Source organism: Sylvia atricapilla, chromosome 25, assembly GCF_009819655.1.
Source record: "Sylvia atricapilla isolate bSylAtr1 chromosome 25, bSylAtr1.pri, whole genome shotgun sequence".
Classification (NCBI taxonomy): domain Eukaryota; kingdom Metazoa; phylum Chordata; class Aves; order Passeriformes; family Sylviidae; genus Sylvia; species Sylvia atricapilla.
In genome coordinates, this window is record NC_089164.1 from 237,569 (window position 1) to 259,515 (window position 21,947).

At 42.2% G+C, this 21,947-nt stretch overlaps 1 protein-coding gene across 6 annotated transcripts; it reads left to right on the forward strand.

Annotated features, from left to right (window-relative positions):
- Positions 1 to 166: 166 nt before the first annotated feature.
- On the forward strand, positions 167 to 21,342 carry ST7L (suppression of tumorigenicity 7 like). 6 transcript variants are annotated; one of them, XR_010745364.1, is made up of 17 exons: positions 457 to 701; positions 1,842 to 1,924; positions 2,877 to 3,036; positions 3,570 to 3,624; positions 4,142 to 4,257; positions 6,145 to 6,223; positions 7,025 to 7,179; positions 7,294 to 7,391; positions 7,683 to 7,797; positions 8,739 to 8,811; positions 9,508 to 9,628; positions 12,743 to 12,893; positions 13,031 to 13,123; positions 15,733 to 15,872; positions 20,504 to 20,573; positions 20,806 to 20,923; positions 20,986 to 21,342. XR_010745364.1 is itself a non-coding variant. In XM_066335743.1 (16 exons), exons 1-15 carry the CDS (start codon positions 500 to 502, stop codon positions 20,555 to 20,557), a joined length of 1,695 nt encoding a protein of 564 aa, XP_066191840.1. In that variant the 5' UTR covers positions 457 to 499; the 3' UTR covers positions 20,558 to 20,573; positions 20,806 to 21,342. The 6 variants fall into 6 exon arrangements, 5 of the variants coding, with proteins under 5 accessions (XP_066191843.1, XP_066191845.1, XP_066191840.1 ...); XM_066335743.1 differs by having other exon boundaries at positions 20,806 to 21,342; XM_066335744.1 differs by having other exon boundaries at positions 9,526 to 9,628; positions 20,806 to 21,342.
- Positions 21,343 to 21,947: the final 605 nt, after the last annotated feature.

Consider the following 21,947-nt stretch of genomic DNA (forward strand, 5'->3'; position numbering starts at 1 on the left):
CCACGCTGCCGCCATCATAGAAACGGGTGGGTTCTAGCGGTAGCGGCTGACAGAGCCGCCGTCTCCCGGAGCCGTCGAGGCTCCCGGTCATTGTGTGGGATGTGCTTGGGCGGAGCAGCGGTGATGGACTCGACCTACGGGCTGCCCACGGTAGAAGAGCCCCGCTAGAAGAGTCTCGGCCTTGTCCCGGCGTGCCCCGTGGGCTGAGACGTCCGGGATCTGTTGACCGGAAGCAGGGCCGCTGCCATCATAGCTGCGGGCAGACGCCGCGATGCCACCATCATAAGAACGGGCAGGTTTTTCGCTACCGGGAACACGGCGCTGGCGAACCTGCCGCGTCCCGGAGCCTCCGGGCATCGCTGTTGTGGTGTGGGGGACGATCGGTCAGCGCTTCGCCCTGGAGCAGCGGCGATGGGGTCGGTGAACGGGCTGCCCGCGCTGGCAGAGTCCCGCCCCGGTGCTTGTCCCGCCCCTGTCCCAGCGTGCCCCGTCGGCGGTTATGGCGGAGGGCAGCGGCAGCGGCGGGAGCGGCCGCGGGCCGCCGTGCCTCGGGCCGGCCTCGGCGTTCCGGCGCTGGGAGCAGCTGCGGCGGAGGGCTGCGACGCCCTGGGCCCGCGGGCTCCTTGCCGTGGCCGCCGGGCTCGGGCTCCTGTACGCCGTGCTGCGGGTGCCGGTGCGACTCCGGGACGGCCTGGCGGCCGGTGAGGGCGGCGGGGGCGGATGGCGCGCCGGGGGGAGGCGGACGCCGCCTGTGGAGCCGGGCCTTGGGGCAGGCCAGGCTCGGCCGTCCCGAGCATCCTGGGCTGGGCCGGGAATAGTGTATCCCGCGGCACCGGGGCACTGATTGTCCCGCCGGGCTGGGTACTGGGGAGCGGCTCCGCAGGTGCTGTGCCCGGGTCTGGGACCCTCCGTTCGGGAGGAACGTTCGGGGCTGGAGTGTGGCCAGGGAAGGAAACGGATCTGGGGAAGGTCTGGGGCACCAGCAGCGGGTGAGGGAGCTGGGGGGACTCAGCCTGGAGGAAAGGAGGCTCGGGGGACGCCTTGTCGCTCTTTACAGCTCCACCTGGCACTCGGTGCTCTGGTCTTGTTGACAAGGTGGGGACAGGTCACAGACTCGATAAGGTCTTTCCCTAATTAATTGATGTTCGATTCAGCGGTGCCTACGGGCTGGTCGTGCATCCCACCCTCGTTCAATGGCACCCTGAGCTCATCACCAACCCCAGGGTCAGGGACACGGCCGAGGCCTGGGCAGTCCTGGGGCAGCTCAGGCAGCCAAGGCTCTGCCCCAGCGCTGCGCGAGTTCCCACCTGGGGATCTGTCAGGCTGCAGCCCTGCCCTGGCCACCACTGTCCCTGTCCAGCCTGTGCTGGTGGCAGGTGACAGGGCTGATGTGCACTTTGAGTCCAAGCCATGGTCAGAGCACCACTAGATAGCTGCATTCCCTGCGTTGTGCTCTCGATAGCGGGAGGGAGAGGTCTGTGGAAAATGTATGTTAGCACTGAATATAAGTCTGCATTAAAACAAGATGATTTTGTCTTAAAGTGAAATAACACATTAAATTGTTGTAGTCCACCAGCCACTGTATAGGTGAAACCATAAGATGCTTTGTCTAGAAATGTACAGTGATTTTTTTTTTTGGTTGGATATAAATATTGACTGTCGCAAGGGAGATACAAACAAAATAATAGGTGGTGAGGATTCTCTTAACAGTGTAGCATTATAAAGCTACTAGGTCTGTAGTATACTATATATTTGCATGATATTCAGCATTCTTTTATAGACAAGCTGCTTTTGTTTTTCAGTCCTACTTATTAAGTCTTTGGTTTTGTTTCTCTTAACAGTGACTGTGTTCTTAAGCACTTTGACTCCAAAATTCTACTTTGCCCTTACAGTAACTTCATCTTTTATATCTGGACTGATATTTGTAAGTAGTCCACTTCTTTATTTTTTTAAACAACTTTAGCACCTCTCAGGTGACTGTATGAGGAGTAAAGGGAATGAATATCCGACTCTAGAGGGTGCCTTTGTGCTGGGAAGGAACTTCTCTGATGTGTTGTTGCAACTCTTTTGCTTTATGTGTTGTATGTTGGGACTGCATGAGTCTGAGCAAATGACTTGTACGGAATGCCAGGGTGGTTTCATCCCCTGACATGGCTCCAGCTGCTCCCTTGGCTCCTGTCACTGGTCACCAGAGGGAAGAGACCAGTACCTGATCCAGGCACAGGATCCAGTTTGGTCCAGGGCTGACGGTTTGGTGTAGTCCTTGGGGGCTTGTGATATGCAGGTATTTTTAATAGCTTCAAAAAGAGATGGTAACATTTCTGCCCCAAACTTTCTGCCAAATGACTGTCATTGCAGTTACCTTAGCCAAGTCTCTTTGCCAGCCTCTCTCTTTCTGGTTAGCAGAACATCTCAGTTTATTGGGCTGCTTTATCCTTTATTCTTTTAGATTATTTTTGTGAAATAAAAAAACTACACCTGTGTTGAATACTACAATTTTGGTCCTACAGGCAGAGCTACAGCTTGAAATATTCTCACCAGAAAAAGAGGATATAATTGTTTTTTGCTTCTGTTCCCAGTTTCTCTATACAGGCACTTCTGAAAGGGCTTGTGACTTACCCTTGTGACCTGGGAAGGAGGAATATAACATTTGACTAAAATTTTTCTGGTTTTTTTTCCATTCTCTTTCCTGTTCATTGAGTGATCCTGCATGACGAGACAGGCCAAACCAGGTCATTAGTGTCACTCTCTATGGAGATAAGTTCCATCCTGGTCTTTGCAGGGGGCTGCCCTTGCTGTGGATACTCTTCATCCCTCATGTTTGCTGGGAGGGTGTCACCTAAGGAAATTTCTGGTGCTTTTTTCTCCCGTGGCAGGTGTTTGAGTGGTGGCACTTCCGAAAATACGGGACGTCTTTCATTGAGCAGGTGTCTGTGAGCCATCTGAGGCCCCTCATCGGGGGTGCAGAGAACAGCCCCCCAGCCCCAGCGGCTTTCTCGGCGGGGGAGAATGAGGCCAGCAGGCAGAACATGCCAGGTGATTCCTGATGTGTCCCACGAGCTTTCCTTACGCTTTCAGCTGGCTTTTTAATGGCTTTGGCTTGCAAAAAATGGACAATGCCTACATCTTACAGAGTGATTTGTTAATAGTGGTAAAAATAAACTAAATAATAATGTATTTTACTCTAAACCATTCATTGTTAAAAATAGGATTTAGGAAATGTTATGCATTTAGCTAAAACTGTTTCAGTAACAGTTATTTACTGTTCTAAATCTGTGCAAGGTAAATATTGCATGAGTGTATGTACATGCATTGCTTAATCTTCCCACCCTGTGCTTTTGTACCCCAAGCAATGTTGGGGAGCAAAAGTATTTATGGAATAGCAGAAGTTTATGAAGATGTTGATTACAATAAATTAAAGATTTATTTATTATTATTATTTATGCCATAATAATAAACTAAGGATGCTTTCAAAAGCACAACTGCTTTTGTATTACTGCATTTTAGCACCAAGGTAATATTTCCCATGCTTTTAGTTAAAAAGTACTTTCTTTTTTTTTATTCCTCAGAGTGCAAAGTGTGGCGAAATCCTCTCAATCTTTTCAGAGGGGCAGAGTATAGCAGGTATTAATTATCTTGTTTTCCACTGCATATTTTTAAATTTATTGGAGGGCATGCACATGACTTTTTCACAGAGCTTGCACTGGTAATGTCAGGAGACAGCTGTAGGCTTGAGAGATTATAGGGGTGATTGATACCAACTCTGTGTTTAAAAGGCACCAAGCCAAGCTTTGGCAGTTCCAGTGTTGAGAGCAAAAATATTACTGTAACATCAGGGCTTTTTGAGAGTAAAGTAGGAAAAAAAATATTCAGAGGCTGAGACAGTGATTCTGAATCTAAATTCTCTTTTATTAAATTATATTGTAAGTGTCCTAGTGTTACTTCATGGGAAAAGCTGCTTTCTAGGAAGCCTGTTCCCAAGTTATTTACAACTTTACAGATTATTGAACAGTAGTAGTTGAAACTTCATGTTAGTAGCTTTTTATTACAGATTTTTTGCACTAGGCACGTCAGATATCGCCTTGTTATCAGCATTGCTAATTACTAGGAATGCCTCTTACTGAAATTTCTGCTGTTTTAGGTACATGTGGGTGACTGGGAAGGAGCCTCTTACTTACTATGACATGAATTTGTCTGCTCAAGATCATCAAACCTTTTTCACATGTGACACGGATGCCCTTCGGCCTTCAGACACAGGTACTGATGTCTGTGTAAGGTGTGTGAGTGTTGGGCAGTGTCAAGTGTGTGTTTTTAGTGAACTTCAAAGTAGTACAGATTATTGTCAAACACTTTGTGGAACTGTGCCATCTCTCAAGTAATGAAGAGGTTTAATAGATGGAGAGGATCATAGGGTAGTTTGGGTTGGGAGGGGCCTTAAAGCCCATCCAGTTCACCCCCCTGCCATGGGCAAGGGCACCTTCCACTGTCCCAGGCTGCTCCAAGACCCTGGCCTTGAAATTTAGTGTTTAGTGAAACTTAGTGGAAAGATGTTATTTCATGTTGTACATTCTCTACAACTTCGGTGCTGTCAGGGTCCTGACATTTTTTAAGATCACACACATTTCAAATAATTAACACACTATTGCAAACTTGGATTATATTCTCAACAGCCAAAATGGGGTCTCATTTAAACCATAGTAATGAATAGTGCAGTCTCCGGATTTTTTTCCTTGTGTTCCACATGTTTAGTGCAGAAAATGTTCTTTACCTGGTTATTGTCAGTGTGGGTGTGAATTATTGTCAGTTTGTCACATTCCGGAGGTGTTCCTTGTCAGCTGGCTGTGACATGTTTGATATGAAAGATGTGTTTTTATTTCAAAAAAAGGGAGTGAATTGTCTCGCTTGCTGAGCCAAGACTAATATTTTGTTTCCGAAAGAAAACTCAAATATTTTTCCACGTTATTCTTGCTTGACAGCAGGAGGTTTTGTTCCAAAAGAAACATGTATAGATTCTTCAGTTTTCTTATCGTCCTTGAGATAGGCCAGATATAGAACTCCATGAGCGTAAGGTTTTGGAGTTCTTTCAGAACTGGTTTTTAGTCTGGGAGTTAATAATCCTGCATAGAAAATAATAGCTCCGAGTGTGTTGTTTTCTAGAAGTTGGTTTTCAGTTTGTGTTTTCCAGTTTTACCAAATGGAAGCATGGAGGGGAGGGATTTAGAGTTATTGCACTGAAATAATTTTGAATTCAAGTTGTAGTTCAAAGGACACTTCTGAATAGATTTCACTCTTTTTACTTGTTCCCTAGAACACTTCCTAATAAGGTGATAAATGTATATCTTGAATTCACTTTGCCATCTGATGCCACTCAAATGTGCTTTGTAAATTTAAAAATTGTTAACCCTTATGATCTGACAGTTGTCTAAAAATAATCATGGAACAGAATCCAAGAATAGTTTGGGTTTGAAGGGGCCTTAAAGCTCATCCAGCTGCACCCCCTGCCGTGAGCAGGGACACCTTCCACTGTCCCAGGCTGCTCCAAGCCCCAATGTCCAGCCTGACCTTGGGCACTGCCAAGGATCCAGGGGCAGCCACAGCTACTCTGGACAACTTAATATTTAGGTACAAACCCCTACCTGTGCAAGACACCACTTACTCCATCACTATTTTCTTTGAAGTTCTGTTTGAAAGCTTATTTTAATTTAAAGTTCTGTGCAGGTCTATGCAAGAACCTGTGTTTAGCAATTGCTCCTGCCAAGCTTTCAACAAGTCTTGGGAAATGTTTCCAGAAATCTGTAGCAATTTAGAAATTGTACATCTGCCTGGTTATGTAAGCTGTTTCTGTGCTCTGTGTAGGAGTTCTGAAATGGTCAGTGAGGAATCTTCCTGGTGGTGTTACTTTCTTAAACTAAATTTGGGGCATAATGAGCTGTTGCAAGAACTTGATGCTTGTGGTAGGAACAGGCTGAAATTAAAACACTTGTTTGTTCTTCCTTAGAACAATTGTACAGCAAACAGGAATTTTCAGGCTGGAAGGGAATGTTAATTAGAGCTGGCTCTGAGCAGAGAGAGTGGCCTCCACTGGCTCCCAGGTCTTTCCCAGGTGTCCATGTCCCTCACCAGCCTTTCCATGGTTTTTTGCAGTTATGCAGAAAGCGTGGCGAGAGAGGAACCCGCAGGCCCGCATTAAAGCAGCGTACCAAGCTCTGGAGTTGAACAATGAGTAAGTTCATCAGTTCAGCTGCTGTGCTTCTAGTGTGAAGGATTAAGCAAAAGGATACTGAGCACACTGTCAGTTTCTTTGTCTAATAATTTGCTTTTAGCAAAGTTCTGAATGCTTAAGGGGGACTCTTAGGCCTGGGAATTGCACATGGGGCTGTAAATTGCCCGGCAGTATCGAACTATTCTGCTAAAAACATCTTTTCTCCTGCTTTTTTTCTTAAAACCTTATATTAGTGGCAATAACAAATGAGACGTCTTGCTCAGGTATGGAATGGTCTTAATTGAATATAAGGTAATTTATTTCAGAGATGGTGTCATGGTAGAACTGTATTTGGAATTCACAGATGCCACTCCTGTAAAGGACTTAAAAATAATCTGTAGCATAAACCAAAGAATTTCACCTACAACTGTGATCTGCTTTGTTATGTTGTCTTGTTAGTTTTGCGTAAAATGTCTTAAAACCTCCTGATTTTGAAAATGCAAACCAAGTGAAAAACCTTTCCAGATAAAGACCATTTTTACAGTTTCAAGGAAAAATAATTTAACTTGCCTTAACAATTTATTCCTTTGCTTTTTCTCCAAATGAGAGGGGTGTGTGTGGTTTTTCTGTAAAATGGAAAAGGTTTCCTTTTTCCTGTCACTCCCCCTTTGAACTGAAGTCAGTATTTTGCAATTTTAGTATTGTCAGTACTTATGTCTTAAACGTAAGATTATCTTGTCGATTTTTTTATGCTTCCGACACTTACTAAAACCACTAAACTTTCTCCCTCAAAATAACTGGTAGGGTTTTCTCTTATTTCAGTTGTGCTACTGCGTATGTCCTCCTGGCTGAGGAAGAAGCAACAACCATTGTGGATGCTGAGAAGTATTTCAAGCAGGCTCTGAAAGCAGGAGAAATGATTTACAGAAAATCTCAGAACTGTCATTCTCAGAGCCCCCAGCACGAAGCACAGCTGAGTAAGGACTTGGAACTCTTGGGTTTGTGTGAGCAGAAATATAAAACTAAGGCTATAATTAGGAGAGATAAGGGTTGAAACAGGTAGACTAACATGTTTTTGTCTTTGTCATCAGGAAGAGACACCAATGTATTGGTGTATGTGAGAAGGAGACTAGCTATGTGTGCCAGGAAACTTGGAAGAATACGAGAAGCAGTAAAAATGATGAGAGACGTAAGTAAAAGTAAAAGCTGAGTTAACCATTGTTTTCTGTCACATTGTCCTAATTGATGGTTTTAAGTTCATTTCTAGGCATCATAATTAATCAAATTGAATTATTTTCCCATGAGATTTGCGCATCATAATTGGATGCTGTTCTTTTCATGCTGCCTCCATGCCAGTTTCTTACACTGTGAGAGAAGAGAACATTAAAAATTCCCAGATTATTGTACTGATTTCTATTAAGTATTTCAGTAATTCAACTGCAGTGCTAAATGTAATTTATTTCTCTTTACTAATTTGCAGTTGATGAAAGAATTTCCACTTCTCAGTATGCTGAATATCCATGAAAACCTCCTAGAGGCCCTTCTGGAGTTACAGGCTTATGCAGATGTCCAGGCAGTTTTAGCCAAGTATGATGGTAAGTGATGCCTGTTGGAAAATCTGGGTGTTTTTGCAAAAGAGTGTAAGTGATGTGAGCAAGGGATGTCTGTCGAAGCAGGGCCATTTGCACTTTGCCCAGTGCTTCTTTCTGGTAATACCAGGAGTTGTGACACTTTCTTAAGAAAGCATTGCTGACTTTTTTCTGAGCATCTGGGAAAATGAGTATCGGCTTCAAACTCCCTGCAGCACCCCTGTGTTTTGCTTGACACAACAGCCAGACTTGCACTAAGTGATGGACAGGCCCAGGATGGGATTTACAAAAAAAGCAAGAACCATCTGACTATACACAACGTGGTACTTGGGAATTAGACCCCAGACTTTGTCTGCTTTTAAAGTAAACTTACACTGTGGAGTGCTAACCTTCTAATCTGTAATTGTCAGCTCGGACTTGGCTTCAGATATTCTACAAAGCTACAACTAATAGAATTCTCCCCTGTGGAGCTGCAGAAGAACGGAAATTGCGTTTTTGTTAAAATTCATCTACCTGTCTGTAATGCAATTTTTTTCAGTCAGCTCCTGGTCAGCCTCTCACATTGTATAAAACTGTGTTAATTTTACAGTTGCAAAATCAAGTAAAGATTAGAAGATTACTTTTAATCTTTGTGGATTAATGCAGGAAATACATTCTGTTCTTAAGTGCATTTACATGTGCATTTCTTTTTGGATTCAGTTGCAGTGTGTTGGTACATTTAGAAACAAAAAATGACTCTTATTGCCTATTTTCCAATCTGAGAGACTGACTGGTGACTGTGCAAAGAAATTCAGAGTTGCTAATCACAGCTGAAATGTTCCAGATGTTACATTTATTGTCTCCCAAGGAAATACCCAAGGAAAAATCTTTAACTCAAAGGATGTGGGATGTTTGTATTGCCTTAGAATCTTACAGCTTTAATAAATAATTATTTTATTTTATCACAGATATCAGTCTTCCCAAATCAGCAGCGATATGTTACACAGCAGCTCTGCTAAAGGCCAGAGCTGTTTCGGAAAGGTAAGCAAGGGCATGAAAACAACAGTTTGTTGCTAGTCTTGGGTTCTGATGTAAAATATGAAGGAAAAAGGTCTAAATCTTTCATGGTTTAAAATTACTTTTAATCTGTAAAAAAATCTTTGCTTTGATTCAAGGATTATTTTAATTTTTTAGTCTTTTATACATCCCTGGTTATGCCTAGAAATGTAGCAATTACGTTTCTAAGAGCAAGTTGAGTGTATTTATATATACACATTTATTTGTGTGTGTAATAAAACACAATTTAAAACTACTTTTAAGCATCAATAAAGTTAGTACAGGTGAGGGTGTTTTTCACAAGCCCATGTATTGGCCACATGCTTTTGTATAAATTCTGTTTTTAATGTTTTGCTTGGGATTTGTTTTTTGGGGTGGGTGCAGGATATTTGTGGTGGCTGATGCTGGTATTTCACTGTGGTCTGAGCCCAGCCCCAACTCCCAGCAGGTGATGCTGTAACAGGGAGCTGGAAGTTAGGACACTCACCTGACATGATAGACATGAATTTTCATGTCATCTGGGCATGGAAAACAGTAAGATACCTGACTTAATATGAACATTTTTCTCCCAGAAGGATTTGTTTATATTTCTTTATGAATCTGCCAATTTTTAATGAACTCCAAGCTTGCAGTGCAAATAAACACCTGGTTAGCATTTATTATTTATTACTTTTGTTCAAGGTGGGTTTTTCCCTTCAGGTTCTCCCCAGAAACTGCCTCCAAGAGAGGGCTTAGTACAGCAGAAATTAATGCTGTGGAAGCAATTCACAGAGCTGTGGAATTTAACCCTCATGTTCCAAAGGTAAGAATATTTTATTTCCTGTTGGACCACTTGTAGTGTATCCTGAAAAATATTGTATTATAATATAATTTTGTTATTGGAGCCTTTGTAGCCACGTATTTTCTTGAATTTGGTTATAACTCCAGCTGCAGAGTTGTTAAAAACGGTAGTATTTATATCATTAATGTTTTGTGGCCAGATTTTTTTTAAGTAATAGCTGATGTTCAAACAGAGTTTTTTGCACAAAAATTTAAACTTAGAATTTAATAACTCATTGGAAATCCAGTAATGTATTAGTGAAGGTGCTTTACTCTCAGTAAGGTTGGACATTAAGAAATATAAATTGAGATATTTGAAATCGTAAAATAATCGCAGAATGATTTGTGTTGGAAGGGACCTGAAGGGTATCTCATTCCAGCACCCTGCTTCCAAGTCTCTGAAGCCAGTTAAGTTCTCCAAATAATAGTCACTCTAGTATTCCAAACCCCTTCATTCTGCTGGGCTTTCAACCATGGCTCCATGGTTATTGAAAGATCCGCAGTCACTTATTTTCTTCATCCACGTGTAAACAAGATTAAGAGTCTGTATCACCACAGGCTGTAATTTAATGTCTGGCATCAAAACACAGATTCCACAGAGCATTGGGTGAAAATAACGTCTTGCAATGCTTTTTACTGTACCAGTGATGCTTTCAGTATGAAACCTTGAAGCAGGAGGTTGGCTCAGCGCAGGGTCTAATCCTCTGGAAATGATGCTGGAGCCCCAGTGGCTGCTGCTGGGGAGGCTGGAATGATCCGGGCGCTGCCTTCTGTCTGCCTGTCCAATCCAATAGAATGTGCACTGAGGAAGCTAATTGCTGGCAGAAATTGCTGCTTGTTTGCATGACTGATCAAGAGCGTAGCAAGTTCATTTCAGACAGTCTCAGACAGATTTTTCTTTAGCCTCTGCCTTTAGGGGCAGAAGATTATAATGCATTATCATTATCTAAAAGTTCTTTTGTTTTGGGTATCCTCCAGTTGTGTCTGGAGCCTCATATACCTTTTTAAAGATGTTAAAGATCATTTCAAACAGGCTGTTGTTAAGGTACGGTCTGTAGTTCTGCAGACAAATTCAGAAACTGTTTCCAGGTTTCAGTAATTTGATTTTCTCTTCTAATTGTACATCTATCCATTCTTTATGGGTTTTTATTACAACATTGCCTTGAGGCACCAGTTGGTTCGATGACAGAGCAGAATTTTACTGGTGCAGGCTATTTAAAGCTCTGAAATGTTTATGGTCAAAGCAAACAAATGAATAAGGGCAGAGAAGTGAAGCAACTTACCCAGTGGATCACAGAGGGGGAAGAAAATCTCATCTTTGAATTTCCACTCTGTTCTGTCCCGTAGACTAAAAATGAGTATGTAAAGCAGGAAGTCTCTGTTTGCACATCTGATGAAAGTGATTGTCTTTGTACGTAACATTTTGCATAAGGAAAATAAAATAAGGTTTGTTCTCTTTGTTCTGCTTTTAACAAGGCTGGGGTTCGTTTGGAAAGGTAGAACCAGCTAGAAAAGTGGTCCTCTTAAACCATTTCAAATTAGAAATCTGTAACTGCATTTTGGTACTTTATGAAACAATCTTTTGCAGTCATCTTCTGAATATCTTAGAGATTTTTATTGTGTATAAAGACTTCCAAACCTTCAGTTCAGTACTGAGATACCTTCAGCACTGACACCTTGCCTGCTTTATGCTTAAACATGGACCTGAAAACCTGCCAGACTGGAATTCTTCTGTTTATGTGGTAACATGGGCTGAGAGAGAGCCAAAGCCTGGAGTTGAGCATTGGTGTGCTGTGGCAATACTTGCAGTGGGGCTTCACCACCACTGCTGGATTTATATTCCCAGTTAGCATAATGGAAAAGTGGCCACTGTGGAGAGCATGAGGAGTCAGGTCAGAGGTCAGATATTTGAGACCATTTTCCCACAGCAGTGCTGTGTGAGTGATCCTTTACTGTGTTAAAAAAAAAAAAAAAAAAAAAAAAATTGAAGAGGATTAGAGAGGATTAGCAGGAATATTACCCTCCGGAGTGCAGGCCCAAGGCACTGAGAGAAGAACCTAGCCAGGCAGCAAATGTGCTTTATTTGGCTGGGGCACAACCCCTCCTACATTCCTTGAAGAGTCTGAATGGGAAAAGTTAAGTCCTCAAACTGGATTAGTAAATAATCTCATAGTTTGTGGCATCTGCTGAAATAAATCGGTGAGTTAGCTGCATTCTTATACTTTGGGGACACTCCAAGGAATTGTCAGCTACGTTGATCAAAGATGTGGATTAACTTTGGCTGTTATTGAATGAGACACTCTATGGTAGGAGAGGGCAGCTCACAGATAAATACTAGAGCTGAAACTGTCATTTCATTCTTGTAAAAAGTAGTCATCTGGTTTAAGTTCAAATGAATACCTGACTTTTTTAGTGTACCATGAGAAAATGTGGTACATTAAAAAAATTGCATGTTGTGTTGCAAAGAAATAGGAAATGATTAATCCTTGTGTTCTTTGACCCCTTTGAGCATCAGATTTTCTCTTGATGGAGGAAGAGGGCTGAAATTGAAAAAAATCTGAAATCAAAGGTACCTTGTGGTAGCCCAGTAAGACCACATTAAAAGAAGATTTTCCTGGGTTTGGTTTATTATTCTTCTTTGGGTTAGCACACTGACACTTTCAGGTTTGCTGCTCATGCTTCAGAGCTAACAAGTGCTCAACTGCCTACATTGAAGCTTTCAATGATGAAGTAATGAGCAAAAATACCTTTGGTTTGGGGTTTTATACCAGCCTAAATTTGTCTCTCATTGGTGTTGCACCTGCAGCATTATCCTTAATGTCTATTCCACAAGAATGTATTTTTATTTTGTCTTACTGAAGCCATATGTTTTTTCTTGATTTTTTTTGTCTGTGTGTTATGAAAGCCTAATTTAAGAATCATATACACAGGAGTGTGTTTTCTTGCTTTTCATTTCCCTCTTAGTGCAGCCTGGCTGCTGTGTGGTAGAAGCTGGCCCCTTCTAAGCTCTGTTATGCCTAAAATGATTATTTGTTTCACAATGAAAAGTTTTACAACATTCCATGTAACCAGGTGTGCTTTCTGTTTTTCCTTTCAGTATTTACTAGAGATGAAAAGCCTCGTGCTGCCTCCAGAGCACATTCTAAAGCGAGGGGACAGTGAGGCAGTAGCATATGCTTTTTTCCACCTCCAGCACTGGAAGAGGATAGAAGGGGCTCTAAATCTGCTGCACTGCACATGGGAAGGCAGTAAGTATCTCCTTTTATTTTCTTCTGTACTGTAGACTAGTCTCTCTGCCTTTAGCCCCTCAAACGTGATTGGTTCTCTTTGTGAGAAGCTGGTTGCCTGATCAGATACAGATCTGATGTCACTCCCCTTTTTGCAGCATTTAGGATGATCCCATATCCATTAGAGAAAGGACATCTTTTCTATCCCTACCCAAGCTGCACAGAAACAGCAGACAGAGAACTGTTGCCAAGTAAGTGGTTTTTTAAGCAGTAATGATAATAAAACACAGGCTAAGGACATATTCAGTTTGTGGTATTCTGTATTTACCTTACTATGATTTTTTTAGTTTGAGCTTCCTGTGAAGGGGGTTCAGCTGTTTGTTGATGTCCCTCCCAACAGATCCTGAAGCACTTGATGTGTGTGTGTGTGGTAAATGTCAGCTTGATGCTGTAATAGCCTGAGTCCTTCAGAGATGAAATCTGTGTGTGGTACATTCAGACTGGGTCTGGCTAACCTTGAGAACAACAAAGTTGACCATTTGTTAAAAACTGCTTTTAAAAGAATTCATCGATTTGACTGCTGTTGTAGCAAGGAATCAATCCATGGTTCCAGTCCTGCATTGGCTACCCAGTAAAGGCTGTCTGTGATCTTACAGAGAATCTTTGGTTAATCTGTAGCTTCACAGAACATGGATAACATGGATTGCTTTCTGTTGTTAATTCAATGGTCTATTTATCTACCAGTTGCCTTCTGGAACTTTTTATACATGTATTTCTATGGATTTATAGTAACATTTGATACTGAAAAGTAAGTCTTATCCAGCTGCTCTTTGCTTCAAGGTTACTTTATACAATTATGAGCCTACATGTATTTTCCTTTGGGCAAGACAAATAAACTATATCATTACTGCCGGTACTCATGATATTTAGGAAAATAGCATTAATTTAGATTAGAATTGAGTTGTTAATTATACATCTTAATTGAATTCCTTTGGGGCTGAACTTCTATATCTTGAAGAAACACAATTCCCCAGGGACTGGAAAGGGCTACTGCAAAAGCACCAGCAGCCCTACAGAGACCACAGCTGTGGAAAGGAAAACTGCACAGACGTGTTTCTATTTAAAAGCCTGAAGTTATATTTAAAATGTGTAATTTAAATTTGCCCCCAGACTGCTTTAAATTACTCATTTCTCACTTATGCAGGATATTGCACAAGGAATTCCTTGGTTAGCAACTAACCCTAAATTGTAGACTTCCCAGCATAATTAAACACCAACACATGCAGATATTTCAACAGGATCACTCACGCATTCCTGTTATGTTTTAAATATAAAACTACCTATAAATAAAATCATCTTAACACTTTTATTGCAGTACTTCCTCAGGAAATCTTGACACCTAATTTAATATAAATTTATCTATTTAGAATAATGTTGACCAAATCAATGATTTGAAAAACCTGGATTGGTCTGATGAGTAACGCTTCTCAAACGTCTGTGAACGTAGAGAATTAGCTTTAGTTGTCTTTACCTGTTTTGAATTCGGTTTTAATTTCCAAATGTAGGAACAGCTACTGCAAAAAGATTTAATTTCTATTTTTTAAACACTTTCCTAAGTTATATTGCTCCATGTTTTAGAAATGAGGTGAGCTTCTATATAGTAGGAATCTCTGAGTACCATTAACATCTCTTATGAATGTTAGACATGGATCTCCAAATATCCTACTTAATTTTCCTCCAAAATCTATCATTAAAAACCAAAACAAACCCTGAGCACTTTGCTGTTAATGAGTTGCAAGAGCACAAGACACTTTGCTGGGTTTACTCTTCTAATGGTGCTTTAATGTGCTAGCATTCAGAAGCAGTGACTGGGAGGGTGAAGTGTCTTTTTCCTCCACAGCCTTCAGTGTAAGAAAGCATACAGTTGTATTTTCTTGTTTTACCAAAAAAGGCTCGTTTCTAATTTAATGTTTTTGTTAGATTTTAAAAAGAGCTTGTCAAGAAGGGCAGTCTTTTTATAATTACTTACGTCTATAGAAACTACTTTTTTCTTCATCTAAAAATCTTTTCAAATCATTGGATAGAAATCAGAGCTGCAGGTATCCAGAGCCAGTAAGTAATTGCAAATTCACCCAGCAGGTCCTCAGTGAGTGACCAGTAGTAGTGTTGTGAGTGCTGAAAGCTCCACATGCCACCCTTAGCCTGGCTAATCACCTGCTTTGGATTTTGTTACCAGAGATTGGAAATTGCAAGGAGCTGCTATGTACAGAATTTATAACCCAGTCCTGGTGCTGTTTTCTTTGAGGTCTGCTCTGTCAGCTGCTCTGAATAGATTTACTGTAGTCTACAACCAGAAGTCTTCAAGAAGTACTAAGAAATACATGTGTATACAACATGCTGGTCGTTTTGTACTTGCTCAGCTTATTATGGGGTGTGGAGACGTGTTGTTCTTTTCAGGTAACAGGATTAGAGCTCCAGAGAGTTGAAAACACCTGCATTGTTTTAGTTGGTTCACATAATTTTGACAGCTTGTGAACTTCACAGGTGTTCCCTCTGTCCTGTTAGAAAAGTAGGTACCAAAAACTGAGCCTGATGAAATGCTTCAAAAATAAAGCCCATGAAACTGAAAAAGAAGACTGGGAAGAGAATATTAATAATGAAAACAAATATGTAAAGACTGTTAATAGTGAAAACAAGCATGTGATGTAGGACAAACATTTTTAAGTAAAGTACTGGAACCTAAGACATGCTGCAGGAGTCTTTCCTTCTGAAAGTCCAGAAATGAGTTACAAGGTCATAAATAATTCAGAAAGCAGTCTTTGATTATCAAATGTCAACATTCCTCATTTTTTTCTTTCAGCATTTCATGAAGTCTCCGTTTATCCCCAGAAGGAACTTCCCTTTTTCATCCATTTCACAGCAGGCCTGTGTTCCTTTTCAGCCATGCTGGCCCTCCTTACCCACCAGTTCCCTGAGCTGATGGTCATTTTTGCAAAAGCTGTAAGTACTATCTCTATCATGGGGCTTGCTAAGGTATCTCGTGGGTTTTGGGGAATTTTGAGGTCCAGGGTGAAGGAGCCTCTAGTCAATCTCATGCTTGTGGAGCTTGTGGCAGCTTCCCACTCCAGCTTCTCAGACAACTCCAAGCAGTAAGTTTGGCCTTTATTGAACTGTGGATCTCATGTAGTAGAGCAGAGCAGAAAATAAAGAGCTCTGAACCCTTAAGGGAATCTTTTATTTTGGCTTTGCTAGTCAAAATAGAGGGTAAAGGACTTTTCCATCCTGGTAATGGAGACCCAGGAGGAAAGCCCTTATTTTTTAAGAATACTTTGTTCCTAAAAGTGTTGGCTTTACTAGTGAGCCCAGTTCTAGTGTCCAAGTCATGCAGGTCTGGGAGTGGGACCTCATTTCCACACAGTGGTGTTGATCTTTATGCTGGAAAATGTAGTTGGACATGCCAGTGACAAATTTCAGTGCAGCTCATAATTGGCTGGATTCGTAGTAACTAGGGGCTAACTATCTGCTTGATTAATTCTGTAAGGGCTGCATTAGCAAAGTTGTATGATTTCCAAAGAGATACAAGGTCAAATGTTATGCTAACAAAGAATTGCTTGGTGGAGTTCTCTCTGCTGGGTTTCTTGAACGAAAAGACAAGACAAGACTTTGTACAATTGAGTTTGCTTTGCAGTTGGCATGTCCAGTGACATGCCCAAGTGTGGGGAAGAACCTTACAGGGTTTAGTCATTAGGCAGCGTGTTTATTTTGCTTATTTTCTTTAGGAAAAGATGGACAGTGTCTGTTCAGCTGAAAAACTAGATGATCAAGAAGAGTGCTCATTGCCACAGCATTCCCCCAACCAAATCAGTGGCAGCAGGCACAGGCAAAAGGGCCCTTGACACTCTGTGGCAGTTTATTATCAGCAAAAGTCGAAATTATGTACTGAGATCATCAGGCAAGCAGGGAATTCTGTATTACTCTCTTGAGATTGGCAGCTCAGAAGGAAATACCAACTTCCAGTATTCTGCTGTTTTAGCTAGAATTAATGTTGACTCTCAATCATACTCTAATGATAAAAATTCTTCCATCTTTTACTTATTAGATGATTGTACTCATGATTCTATTCCTGATGTTTTCAGAGGGATTCAGAAAACTTGTAAGAAACAATGATACTCAACATCAAAGTAACATTTCTGGTTTTATTGCTCACAGCAGGGGTGTCGGAACTAGATGATTTTTACGGTCTCTTCCAACCCAAATCATTCCATGATTCTGTGATTCTGTGTTTTAGTTCATAGATTGCTTCAATAGTTTAACTACAGATAATAACCCAAGTGATGGCTGCTATCACTTTTTACATACTCTCTTGTTTTCTGGAGGTCTGTAATAGTAGCATCTACTTGAATTTTCATACCAAAAATGGAAGATTATCTTCTATTTAATGATACCAGCCTTTCCGCTCAAGCATACTGTAATAAAGCAATTATTATTTACTATATTGAGCATTATATCTTCAAGTAATTTCACTGCTTTAAGTTTTTTAAATTATTTTTTCCTATGTATTTTATTTCAAGTATTTTTTTCATCTTACTGTTTTTTAACTTATTAAATATTGTACTTTGAGATAATAAAAGTTCTAGCGGGTATATCTGGAGTGCTTTTACCATAGATAAAAGCAATGCAAAATGTATTTCCAACTCTTGAATTTCCAAGAAACCTAGACCACAGTTTTAGGAATGGCAGTTGAAAAGTATTGTGTATATGGAATTTTTCGCTATAAATCTCCAAGCAGTGACTCCTTAGATTACATTTCAGTTACTTCTTAATCAAACTGTTTTTCCAGCAGTTGAATCCACAGTGAGCTGAACGCCTCAGAAGGGGTTTAAGAAGTTGAATACCTTTCTATTGACTTGAAAAGTCTGAGTTTACATATTTTCATTTGTTAGTGCTTGAGTTTGTTTCCTCCATAATAAATCACGGGGTAAACCTTGGCAAATTGCTAAAAATATTCCAAGTGGCCAAAAATCACAAGGAAGCGTTTACTGGTTCCAATGTACACAGAGCGGCGGAGCATCGGCCGGAGCGCTGGCACCGGCTGCCGCAGCCGCTCCCGCCGGAGCCGGCGCCGCGCGGATCGTGGGGGTCCCGCGCGGATTGTGGGGGTCCCACATGGAGCCGGCGCCGCGCGGATCGTGGGGGTCCCGCGCGGATCGTGGGGGTCCCACACGGATTGTGGAGGTCCCACATGGAGCCGGCGCCGCGCGGATCGTGGGGGTCCCGCACGGAGCTGGCGCCGCGCGGATTGTGGGTGTCCTGCCCGGATCGTGGGGGTCCCGCGCGGATCGTGGGGGTCCCACACGGAGCCGGCGCCGCGCGGATTGTGGGTGTCCTGCCCGGATGGTGGGGGTCCCACATGGATTGTGGGTGTCCCACCCGGCTCAGGGGATCTGCAGGCGCTGGGGACTGCTGCTGGCAGAGTGCTGGGCATGTGCGGCTGCAGTTAGAGCCCATGAAGGTGCCTGGAGAAGCTGTGGCTGCCAAATCCCTGGAGCGTCCAAGGCCGGGTTGGATGGGGCTTGGAGCGACCTGAGATAGTGGAAGGTGTCCCTGCCCTTGACAAGGTGTTGAATTTAGATGATCAGTAAGGTCCCTTTTGATCCAAACTATTCTGATTCCGTGATAACTCTCTGAGTTGGTGCTGGTGAGGACAGTGGAACAGGCAGTGGTGGAGGATCCACAGCAGCTGCAGTACCAGCAGGTGCTCCCTGGGCCTCGCTGTTTGTTTCATTCAGGTTTCTGATCTCCTGGAGCATCACACTGTTCTTGATCATTAGACAGCTCTGTTTCTAAAGTAGTTACTGATTAGATTCTTTACAGTAACTGACAGAAGTGAGGAAGGTACTCAAATGATGCTGATGTGAACAGCTCTCTGAACAAGCTGAGAAAACACTGCTAGATAAAACAACTGTCAAAATTGCAGACAAAAGGGTCTCGTTTTTTCATTCAGCATGGATTTTTATTTTTTAATAATTGCATAGATAGAGGACTGGATGGACATGTATCATCTTGCAAAAGTGTATCACTTCTGTGCTACAAAGACACCCAGAAGTCTGCAGGAGCACCAGTGGTAGAGAGTGATAGCAGGCACTGTAAACGGATGTCAGAAGTTCCTGAAAGCTCTGAACAGACCTTCATAGAATTATGGAATGGTTTGGGTGGGAAGGAACCTAAAGGCTCATCCCATGGGCAGTGACACCTTCCACTGTCCCAGGGGGCTTCAAGCCCTGTCCAGCCTGGCCTTGACACTTCCAAGCGTGGGGCAGCCACAGCTTCTCAGGGCAATTCCAAGCAGATCAATCCCATTTTTTACATCAGAACCTTATGTTACTGGAACGGACCAATGTAAATCATTACTAAAGTGCTGAAAAAATAGTGGCGCAGTGTTCCTGCTGTACCCTACTGAAAACAACTTTCTTTTTCAGGGAATTGGACAAAATCCTAAGACAGTCCCCGTTCCAGTGTGGTTTTATATAGATTGTTTGATACTCTCACAATGAAGAAAGAAGTCATGGGACTTAAATTAAAAATTGGCTAATTTTTATGATTGTAAGATTAGGAGAAAACATTTTTCATTCCGGCTGTTCCCTAGCTTCCTGTTGGAGGATTCCTTGCCATTTTGTCCGTGGCAGCCATCTAGGGACAGAAAATAGGGCAAAGCAGAGCTGTGTCTGGCAAGTCGTGCTTTGTGTGACATTCTGCTTTAAGAACAAATCCCCCTACCACTTTCCCCAAAGCTCATTAAGTGAGACTGGAGAATTAACTTTTTAGCCAGCTGCTGAACTTTTCATATTTATAAACACTTGAGTCTTTTGCTTATCTAAGAGAAAATGTGTATAGTTTGGAGATGTGCACTTCCCTGCCAATGTGTAATGAGTGGTTCTACACTTGGTAGGGAAAAGAAAAGCCTGAAGTTTCCTGTCAGAGCTGAGTGTCGATGCCAAGGGCAAAGGTTTCTTGCCTTGCTAATCTACATCTTAACTCATGCACTTAATGTGAAGGTGCCACACGCAAACAGGCAGGGAAGAAGCCCACTGCAGGGAAAAGCTCCTACAGCTCATTCACTGCTGTGAATGTTATGTTTTAAAAGCCTTTTTAATGTAATATTTGAGGTTATGATAGAAGCCAGGAGGGCCAAAGTAAAACTTTCAAAGTAAGTGAGTCCTGTTGTTGCTAATTCACGAAATGAGGGTTTGCACAAGGATAACCTGAGGGCCAGTGGAATATCTGGGGGATGGGTTGAGAAGATGCAGGGGAGTTTTCACAATTTGTTTTAGCCTAATCTTACTTCTGGAACTGTTTAGATGGCATCTAGAATATGGATCCCGTCTGGAAGCACAGACTGCTCTTGGTGGATGGGCTGTTCAGTTTGAGTCGGTGACCTGTAAATAATCTGTGCCTGAATGCTGAAAAAATGAGGCGATCTTTAAGGTCCCTTCCAACCTAAATGGTTCTGTGATCCTCTGAAAACCCTCTGTCCTCCCCTCCCTGGTGTGTTTAGCCCTGAAGGCACAGTTGAGCAGCTGGAAGAGTTGTGGTGTGGAGGAATGCCTGCTAACCCTCGTGCTCTTGCCCAGGTGCTGCGGGTGCTGTGGCCGGTGAGTGCTCCCAGTGTTCTGGCCTCCAGCTGAGTGGACTGCCCCAGGGGTGAGTGGGCAAGGCTGGGACGGGGCCTTCCAGAGGGTTTTTCTTCTTCTGGGTGTCTTCATTAATATCTGATGTTTACAGCAAGCCTCTTTCATGGCATCAGCAGTGAAGGGGCTGGAATTCTGTTGCCCTGAGGGAAAGACACAGGGAGGTTTTTTTCATACCTTGAGTCTGCAGAAGAAAGTTGGTTTGGAAACTGAGCTGATTTATTGTTGTGTTTTGTTTCTTGCAGTGCGTTGGGACTCTTCTTTCACCCTTCATCTTCACTGTGGAGCACATTAAGGACCTGCTGCTGTCCAGCCCCTGGCATCAGCTGACTCTAGTGTGACTTGAGTGTATTTTCCATGATAGTTTGATTTTATTCTTGTGAGCCTCACTTGGTGGTAGACTGACCTCCAGCTCTGAGGGACAGGGAAGAAATCTGGGCTCTTGAAACTGATATCCTTGACAGGCTTCCATGTTGATGGTGCTTAACATGGGAATTTCTTCTTTGGCCTTAGTCTGTAATCATCTAAGAAAATAGTTCTTATTGAGCAATAGTTTATTGCTCTCTAAATCAGTTGGACAACTGGAAGCTCATACTTCCTCTGTAAGAAAGGAGAATACACAAACTGAGCAGGTGTTTGGAGTATTGATGCTTCCTTCTCAGCTGCAGATGCACCAGATACTTGGCTTAGATTTAATTTTATAAGCCTTTTTCAAAATATTTGTTAACAGCAAAGTATGGTTCTGCTTTCTATATTAAAAGGTTGCTACTTAACACACTGAATTTGTTGACTTCTTAAGTGTCTGTTTAGTATAGATTATAATGTGCAAACAAAGATTTGTTTCTTGTCTATCTTATGAGCTTTCATTACTCAAGGAGTTGTAAACTCCTCTATTTAATGTTACTTCTTTAGGTTTAATTGTGCATTTTTATTCTTCAAGACAAAGCATTTTGAAAGGTATCTGTATGGGAGTCTGTTGGGAGACCTGAACTTTCAAGTGCTAGTCCACAGTAGTGTCACTGTTGATATGATGACTTTAAGAGAATGGAGATGTGGAAAACTCTTCAAAGGATTTGCTTCACATACAGACCAGCCCTGAGGGTTTACTGCAGAGGTGAAAAGATGGCTGTGGCAGCCACATGGTTTGAGGTAATTGGTGTCACTTCATTTCCAACTCTCCCATTACAGCAAAAGTCTTTTTCCCAGATCTGCTGCTTGGCATTGGGGAATCAAAGTCATGTCAGCCCAGGCTTCTTAGAAGGGAAAGTGAAAAAATAGCAGAGGCTTGTGGATAAATGCTAATTCTGAGCACATGAAACCCCATCATCTTACTTTTTGCAGATAAGCACATATACTTGCCACTAAGACAAAGGGACATTTAACCTGT